Consider the following 9779-nt stretch of genomic DNA (forward strand, 5'->3'; position numbering starts at 1 on the left):
GGTTTTCATGAGCTGTATGCCAAAATCATCAATATTAAAACAATAAAAGGCTTGCACTACTTCAGTTGTGTGTAATGAATCTAAAATATATGAAAGTCTAATGTTTATCAGTACATTACAGAAAATAATGAACTTTATCACAATATGCTAATTTTTTGAGAGGGACCTGTACATATTTTTTTCTCTAATTTACATGCAGTACCCCATAATCGGTCGATCCCTAATATATATTACCAAAAGTATTGGGGTGCCTACCTTTACGCGCCCATGGACACACTCCTAAACCTAGCTGCAAAGGGTGGGCCAACTCAATATTGAACCCTACAGACTAAGACTGGGATGCCATTAAAGTTAATATGCGTGTAAAGGCAGGTGTCACAAAAGTTTTGGTAATCATAGTCTCATGTTTACATTGGAGTACCATTTTCCATTTTTCATACTGTGAAATCTGACATACCTGTCGTCTTTCCAGGTATACCATGTGGAAAGCAAATGATCAGCTCTATGAGTATTATAGGAGGCGGAAGCAGCGGTGCTCCTTTATATGATCGGAACCATGTGACTGGGGCCTCTTCTAGTAGCTCATCCAGTACTAAGGCTACTCTCTATCCTCAGGTGAGATGTTGACTCTCTTATAGACTTTCTGTAAGCATGTCTGGAAATGTAAGCATACTATATAATGCATACAGCAAAGCTATTTGTTTACATTTGGCTAAATAATTGTTTTTCAATATAATGACCGAATGAAGCACCACTTTCATTTTAAGGCCCCTTTCACACAATCAGACAGGCGGACCATATTGGACCACCTATTCTCCTCTATGGGGAGGCGGATGTCTGCGGATGTGTCCACTGACACCAGTCTGGCATGCAAATCGTCAAGATCCACTAAAAACAGACGGATGGCGATACATTCGCCATCCAGCAGGTCGGATCGGATGAAAACAGAACTGCTGTCTTTTTTCATCCAATCTCCGCATAGAGGAGAGCGGGACTCTGACATGTCCTGCTCAGCGGGGATCAACGTAGCGATCCCCTCTGAGCTAGCGGAGACCGTGGCGAAAAGGGACCGAATGGTCATGTAAAATATATGCCTAAAGCAAGCTCAGAAGTGCACATAATTATGCGCTCCCCATGTTTCTGAGATTTTATGCTAATAAATTAAAAAAAAAGAATAATAGTATGGGCCTGCTGCTTCCCTTTAGCATGCCATTGATGAACATGTATGAGCCTAGACAATAAAGCTCAGCTCTTATAATGGAGTAGAGTGTATTACTCTTTTATACTGTGTAGAGTGAGTTGTCTGTGCCGTGTTGGGAGAGTGTACAGATACTTTTCATTGCAGGCACTGTAATAAAAGTCTTAATATCTATATAACAAATTTAGTGTTTTTAAATTTCTAATTTGAAAACCGTATTCTGTTTCCCATTAGACTTAAGCTTGTTTAATGGAAAGAACTGTAGAAATGTTATCTGAAAGCTGGATTAACAGTTACAAGTTGCTTAATTTCTTTGCTCATTGAAATTTTATTTAAAATATTGAAGTTCATATGATGCAAACTCTACGTTTCCCTGGAATACATACATATGTCGGGTAATGTTTCCTAATGGCTCAAAATTTTCTTGATAATTTTATTTTTTGTCTGACAATATAATATATTTATTTAAGGGGCTAGCATTCATTTTTATATAAATTAGCTTATATAAAGTGAAACCACTTAATACGGTATGTGTATAGGCTGTAGAAGGAAGAGATAGTTGGAGGTTAAGGAGACTTCGACTGGGAGAAGGGTACATTATTTTAGCACCTTAAGGTGATTGTAAAGGATCACATTTTTTTTTTTTTTAAATAATAAACATGGTTAAACTTACCTGCTCTGTGGAACGGTTTCTACCGTCCCCTGCCTGCGCTCCTGGCTCCTCCTCCTGCCAAGTGCCCACCATATTAAGCCGCTTGCTATGGGGGCTCTTGTGTGAGCATGCTCCAGATTCAGCTCGGCCCCTCCCCCTTCTCCCCCTTCTGCTCTTTATTCACAGAAGTCTGTGATTGGGCGGGAGTAAGGGAGGGAATGGGCACAGTGGCTGCATGCATCTCTGCAGTAGTTGAGACCAGATGGTCTCAGAGCACTAGAAGTATAGTGATACCTATGTTCCCAGTGATCAGTTAAAGAAACAAATGGTTAATTAAAAGGATAAGTCCATAAGGTGGCAAGCTCCCTGGACTTAACCCCCTAGTAATCCAAGACATTGTACATAGAGGCCAAATTCCTCATGTACAGCTTTAATATTGCTGTGATTTTTTTTTTTTTTTTCTACATTTATCGTCTTCCTAATTACATTTGTTTTGACTTCTGTGAAGCTTAGGGTATTGACCTTTTCTGCTCGTAAGGTAATATGCTCTAAAGGGAATATTAGTCAACTTGCCTACGGTGACTGGTCTGGTTTCCTATGGGAGGAAAGGAGACTAAATGTTTTTCCTAAATTGTAAAAAAAAAAAAAAAAAAACTTTTTTTGGTGACATTTGCACATGACCAACAGCTTTATATCACCCTGATCTACTGCAGTTCTTAGGCCAGCTGAGTATCTCATCATCACCAGCCCTGTTTTATCGTCAGATTTCTTGATACACAGACAAAGTGCAACTTTTCTTACATCGCTGTACTACTTTTGCCAGTTGTTTGGGTGATAATGTGGAACTAGTTGGTATTTCACTTGTTGGGCAAAGGAACCAGCTTGCTACCCAGTGATACTGATAACAACATCTAAAAACACAGGAGTGGCAAATAGGACAGCTGGAGAATTCCAAGGCTGTGTGAGCTATATGAGAAATACTTCTTGATACATTATTTGTGGCACATGGAAGCAGATAAAAGGCCTTTGCATTTCTTTCCACAGTTCAGTTTCATAATTTGTGCTGTGTGAAATCATGATCAGCTCATTCAGTGTGAAATATAACTAATATTGTCACAGCTTAATGAGAAAATGTAAATGCATTTAAACATGCATTGTATCATAGAGATCTCGTATGTCTGTCTGGCAGCAGTAAGCATATGGAGTCTGTCCCTACAAACTATCTACATGTACAGAATGCCCTAATTGAGTTTCACTCACCCCCACAGAAATGATTCGCCTACAGTGTATGCCCTGGTCCTTAATGGATTTACATTGACTCCTGGCCCAGGGGCTAGTAGTTCTAGTTCCCCCTGCCAAAAGGTTACAATTATTCTACTCAAACCTCTTTAAGGTGCCATAAAAAGGGGAGTATGGGCCTGTCTTGGATCCCAAAGTCGTAATTTTTTATTTTATTTTTTGGAATTGGTCCATTCAGTTATGGCATCCTTATGGCAGGGACTTTCTAGCATCCATCGATATTGAGGATACACCTCTGTGTATCTATTTATCAGGTGCACCAGCAGCGGGGCAAGAGCATTATCAGTTTTGAATATTGCATTTCAGCCTAGCGATGGTTCCACGAGTGGTTCCACCAAAACATTGGCACCAGTTTCCTCCTTGAGATCGGGGAGATACCAATATTTAGCCGCTAGAACAACATTGTATAATGTGTAGAGTCTTACTTGGAGCTGGAATCCTGCCTGGACAATGCCATTCAGACATCACTTCCCCTGAAATACTTGTAGCTGATCTTGGATACCAGCCTGGCCAAGGTGTTGGTCTTGTTAGAGAAGCTATGGAAACTACAACCTCAGGTTTACCTACTGCATGTTCACAGGTGGCTGTCCATTCACCAATGCATGGGAGTTTTGGGTCTCACGGTAGTGGCCTTCAAAGCAATTCCTTAGTTGGGTGGCTCCTCTGTCAACTGCTGCTAGTCCGGAAGTTGTTTCCAGTTTTTCTATCAAAATAAATGATTAATAAATTGTTTCACTTAATATGACTTATGAGGAGATTCTTTGAATAAATACAAGCCTAGTTTTAGCAAGTTGAGTGTGGTGTTTATTTACAGTATATAATGTACCTATTGTAATTTTATGAACTATGCTTCATGGTTAAAAAAAAAACGGGATAACGGAAACCTAAGGCGTTGCTTATAATACTCAAGAATTTTGTTTCTGTAATCAAATTTTCAGAAATAAAGAAAGAAATTAGTACTAGTCTAAAGCTGGTCCCCACAGGCAGCACTTTTTCTTTTTTTTCTTTATTATATTGTTTATTGCAATAAATAAATAACTAATTCTTTTTTTTACAGATCTTGAATCCACCTCCATCACCAGCTACAGATCGGTCATTGTACAATACTGAAGTATTTTACTCCTCAAACAGTCCTTCCACTACTAGATCTTATAGGTAAGACGTAATATTGCTTAAAGGTTTTCACAATTTTTTTTCCAAAGATTCTGACATGTTTACAATTGGAAAACACGAGTGCTGCGTGTGTCCTGCATGTTTGCCCGCTTTTCTGGTGCATTTTGCGGCCTGCAATTTTGACCATGCTTCACTGCAAACACCTTCCACTGAAAATACGACTTCAACTGAAGACTTCCCATGTTGCCCTGCAAAATCATGTATTGACCAATGCAAAATGCATGAAAAACGCAGGTAAAAAAATGCAACACGCATCCCAAAGCCCATATGGAAAACGGACCAGCTGCACACTGCATAAGTGTGAACCTAGACCCCTTAGCAGGGCTGTGGAGTTGGAGTAAATTTTGGGTACCTGGTTTCGGCAAACAATGCACCGACTCTGACTCCTACTAAATTTAGATTGGAATTTTAAAAAAAAAGCAAGTTTAAATGTCCCAATTCACAAAAAGTTATAATTAATGACTTAGTATAAGGAAACTTATAATTGAGGAGGCCAAATATAAAAAGGAAAAACTACAGAAAGTTCTGAAAGGACGTTTTTTGTCTTCCTTTAAAATGGATGCATGCACACGTCACAGAGTCAATTATTTTGCTATTAATGTTAGATTTGTGGATGAAAATAACAAAACAATAACACGGACCCTCGGATTAAAGGACACTCAGGCACATCACACCAGTGATTACCTTCAGAAGTTAGTGGAGGGTGTTCTAGAAGATTTTGAAATTACAAAGGAACAGATTTTATGTGTTGTGACAGATAACGCTTCTAACATGTTGAGCACTATTGAGAAGATGAACGCAGATGAAGAAGGTAACAAACAGATATTGGAGTTCGAGGAAGACAGCTCTGCAAGTATTGGAAAAAGTTTAGAAACTGAAGAGAATGCTGACATTTTTTTAGACAACTTTGTTGAAGAAGCATTGAAGCTTGCTACTATTCATCATGTGCGATGTGCTGTTCATACACTGCAACTTGCCATAAGAGATGGATTAAAAGGTCGCCATTCAGCTACTCTAATTGGCAAATTACGGCAAGTAACTGTTGCAGCCAGGGCCCTGAAAACAGATGCAATTTTGAAAAGACGTGCAGGAAAAGGAGCCATTTTGGATCAAACAACTCGCTGGGGAAGCACTTATTTAATGGTGAAGCGTTTGCTTGAACTTAAAGACTTCATAGAAGAAATGGACAATGAAAATCTTGCATTAACTGAAAGCCAGTGGACACAAACAAAAGAGCTGGAGAACCTTCTTTCTCATCCCTTCACTGTCACCAAGAGGTTGCAATGTGACGATCTAACCCCGGGTAAATTCCTCTTGGAATGGAAGAGCCTGTTATATCGCCTGAACAAAAATGGAGGGTTAATAGCTGAGGGCATTGCATCTTCAATGATGAAAAGAGAGAGTCTTTTGCTGGAAAATGAAATTTTGTTAGCGGCTATTTATGTCGACCCAATGAGCCGACTTTTGTTGAACAGTGAACAGACTGCTACTGGGAAAAAGGCCCTCTATGATAAAGCAGTTCGCATGAAGGGATTACGACCTGAAATACCTCCACAGGATGAAGTTCCTTTAAGCAAAAGTGGTAACTCAGGATCATCTTCTTCAAACGAAGAATTAGACTTTGATTCCTTCTTAGACAAAATGGAAGTTGCTAAAGGAAAGCTACGTCGTAAGCGTTACAGAACCAGTAAATGTCCAAAGAAAAAAATTCCAACAGGAGTTTTAGAAAGCACTAAAAGAAGTTGAAAAGTATGATCGCTCATCAAAACTTACTGTTGAAGAAGCCATCCTTGTTTATCCAGAGATCGTTAGTGATGAATAATTACTGCAATGCCACCCACCCAAGTCAGTGTCGAAAGATTAATACATATTAATACAGAGGAGTCGGGGAGTCGGAAGTACAAAAAACTGAGGAGTTGGAACATTTATCTACTGACTCCACAGCCCTGCCCCATAGTATCTGTCTTACAATGCAACAAAAAAATCATTCACACAACAAATTTCAGTGGTGAGTTTAGAGCATAGTCAAGGAATGAACAGACCCAATAAAAAGCCCTAAGCCCACAATTTTCTAATCCTGATTTCTGGAAATTAAACCAATCTGCGTAACAATATTTGCAACAAGTACAAGATTGGATAAAGTGTGTCTGTAAATATCCAATATATGTTCAGCTACACACAACTATAAAATCAGCTGGTCTGAGGTTCACCATTGATATAAATTAGCCTTTGTAAGGATTAAAAAGTAAGTGAAAGTGTTTGTTGCATGGTACACTTCTTAAAGCAGTATTAAACACAAAAATGTTATGTATTGCAGTTTACCAGTTTTCATAGTAGTAGTAGTATTGTATGTACAGTAGTAACTGCATTTGTTTATTTTTTATTTTTTGGTGATGTGGCCAGTAACATACCACCTGTATTACAGTGCCCTACACTGGGTTAAAGAGCACATGGGTAGATTTAGATACACTAACAATTTGATGCCAAACACCAGCTAACACTTTTAAAGGAATTATAGAAAGTTTTTTTCTTTTCTTTTGAGATATAAGTTTTACATAAAACTGGTCATTGTGTACAAGGGATTGTTCTTTTTCCACAGTGGAATAATCTGTTCACAGCTCATGCTCCAAGGGTCAGTGTTTTGATCATTTTTTATGGTTTCAACTCAGATAAGCTAAACTCTGATTATGATCTATCAAGGAAGTCTTCCATTTAATGGCAATCCTAAGAGCTGCATTGTTAATTATGGTGGTCACTGCAGTAGTATGGCAGTGTATTAAACCATATGTTTCATTACAGTTCCCCGGAATCTGGTGGTACCAAGAGTTTTAGAGGTTGTAGCCAATGTTGTATGTGTGTGTTATAGATTTGAGTAACTGGATTGGCAGTACCTATTGTTTGCATATGTGAAATCAACCACTCTTCTTACAGACATGGGAATGAGGTGACATTGACTTTACAGGTAGGGGGTAAAACAGATGTATTTTTAACTGAAAATGTTTGTCTGGTTGCAGGCCCTACCTTATACGAGGCATTGTTCCTCCCACGACACCGTGCAGTACAGATGTATGTGACAGTGACTACACCACGAGCCGGTGGAAATCTAATAAATACTATATGGACTTAAATTCTGATTCAGATCCGTACCCTCCTCCTCCAACTCCGCGGAGTCAATATATGTCAGCCGAAGAAAGCTGTCCTCCATCCCCAACCACAGAAAGAAGCTACTTTCACCTCTACCCACCTCCACCCTCACCATGTACGGACTCCTCATGACCATAAATTGAAGAGACCTGCCCCTATTAATTGTAAATATTTTAAAAATGAACAAAAGAACAAATATATAAATATATATATATTTTATGATCTTAAATATAATTCAGATTGATGTTTTTATAAGAAAAAAGAAAAAATACAAGCAATAAAAAATAAATGTGAATACAGATGGGTTTGGGAGGGATTGTGAAAATTGTACAGTGGAAAAGTATTTATAATTTTTCTTTTTTAATTTAAGTACCATGTGCCATGTTTCTAATATGTCCCACAACATGTTCTTTGCCAGAAGACTTAAAAAAAAAAAAAAAACACTTCTGTTTTCTTTTTTTCTTGGTGCTAAGCTGGAAAACAAACTGTACTAACATTATGAAGACACGTTTTGTCTTTATGTAAGAAATCTGTAGCTAGATTATTTTTTTGCTTTGCTTGGACAGTTCTGTTGCCCTGCTTAGATACAGACCACAGTCACATTCTAAAACTGCCACATACCACTTCTGCCATGTAATATACTTTACATAAGACAAATGTTGAGATGTGTTACCCTTCCAGAGGAAAGGCTTCCTGCATTTGCTGCTCAGAGACAGAAAGAGTCTGCAGTGCAGCCTGGTCTACCTATCAGCTCCCACTACTCTTATAGACACTCTCATTTGACTTTACATTGTATGTTAGCAGAAGTGCTTCAAGTTGCTAGTTTAGGTACAATCACATCTGGGAGGCAAATAACAATCCAACAACCTCTTGACTGCTACTCCATAAAAGTATTGTGATATTGTAAGATTCTGGTGTACCAGACCAAAAAATTTGGGGATGAGGAGCTCTGGATCTTCTAAATAGACAAGAATATGAAGTCCCCTTTCTTCCTGGTATTTTGTTGGAGGTCAGATACACACTGAGTCAGTCCACTAAATAGTGATTTCTCTTTTGTTCATTGACGGACACAGCTCCTGATCTTCATAACCATTGTGTTATACTGCTCCCTACAGGAGTAGGAAATTAGGAAGAAATTTTTATTTTTTGTTCTTGGATTTTTCCTGTGAGATCTAATCAACTGTCGGGCTGGATAATCTAGATCCAGTGGTCACCACAGTCTGGCCAGCGAACACGCACAGACCTCAGCTCTGCACTAGATCAGCTGCAACATAGCCCCGCTGAACGGGGGCTGGCCTGCGAGTTAAATGCCTCGCAAGTTCGCATACGACCAGGTCATTGGCCTGAGTTGCAGCGTTCCTCCTGGCCGACAGCCCCCCCCCCCCCATTTCGATGGAGAGGGGTTCTGTCTGGAGTGGTGCCCACCCCATTCCTGGTATGGTGAGTTGCTGTCCCCCCTCTCCCCCCTGGAGGGTTTTGGGGTGGACGTGGACCCCTCCTTGGGACAGTCATACCCCCAGGTTCCTCTCCGTCCCATCAACCCCTCCCCCTTTAATCTGTCCCCCTCTCCACTTATGCTGGGGCTGTTTGGGTGGTCCAGTCCACCTCCTGGGGTGGGGGCAGGGTGCTATACTGGCGATGGGGGGTGCGCGACCGGAGGATCAGCTGTGGGGGGTTGTACCTGGTGGGGGCTCCTCCCAGGGCCCTCCGTCCTGCCTGTGTCTGTTCTTGAGGCCCTAGGGATTCCTCCGGGTCCCTGGAAGCCTTGTGGTGCTGTGAGGGGCTGCCGTTTTGTTGTAGCCTGTGCTTCTATGCACGGTGGCCATGTTTATGTGGTCTGGTGGCCATTTTGCGGTGGTTTGCCATTGAGAATAGCGGTGGCTGTGACAGTGGAGCTCTTTGGGCAGCGATTTTGGCAGTAGGAGCCCTCCTCATCCCCAGGTGCTGACTCCTGGATCCTTTCACTTCCTGATCTCTGCACATGAAGTGCAGATTATCCTGGTGGCTGCAGGTGCCTGTTTCTGGTGGATCGTAAGTCTGGTGGGGTTCTCTCTGCTGAGGATTGCTTGGTGCTTTGTGCCTGGCGACCAGATGGGGGTTGCCCTTGCAGTGTTTTACACCTTTTTTGTGGGGTCCCTCTGGTGACTCATGGAGTCTTTTTGGAGCACATCTCCCTGGCTGATCCCCTCTATGAGGCTGCAGGGCCACTGGGTCCCAACCACCCAACCATCCATCGATGCACTGAAGGCGAGGGTCCTGGAGTCCTTTGCATCCCAGGTGGATGTGGCTTTCGGGCGACGGGCTAGCAAAAAG

At 40.9% G+C, this 9779-nt stretch overlaps 1 protein-coding gene across 1 annotated transcript in view; it reads left to right on the forward strand.

The window, feature by feature from the left end:
• Positions 1-7765, forward strand: part of LRP5 (LDL receptor related protein 5) — a 254193-nt gene extending 246428 nt beyond the window's left edge. The window contains exons 21-23 of the mRNA XM_082271182.1: positions 473-615; positions 4207-4304; positions 7337-7765. Coding sequence (XP_082127308.1) covers positions 473-615; positions 4207-4304; positions 7337-7598 — 503 coding nt within the window. The 3' untranslated portion in view covers positions 7599-7765. The remainder of the gene's footprint in view (positions 1-472; positions 616-4206; positions 4305-7336) is intronic.
• Positions 7766-9779: the final 2014 nt, after the last annotated feature.

The sequence above is a fragment of the Pelophylax lessonae genome (genome assembly GCF_965119305.1).
Source record: "Pelophylax lessonae genome assembly, chromosome: 10".
Taxonomy (NCBI): domain Eukaryota; kingdom Metazoa; phylum Chordata; class Amphibia; order Anura; family Ranidae; genus Pelophylax; species Pelophylax lessonae.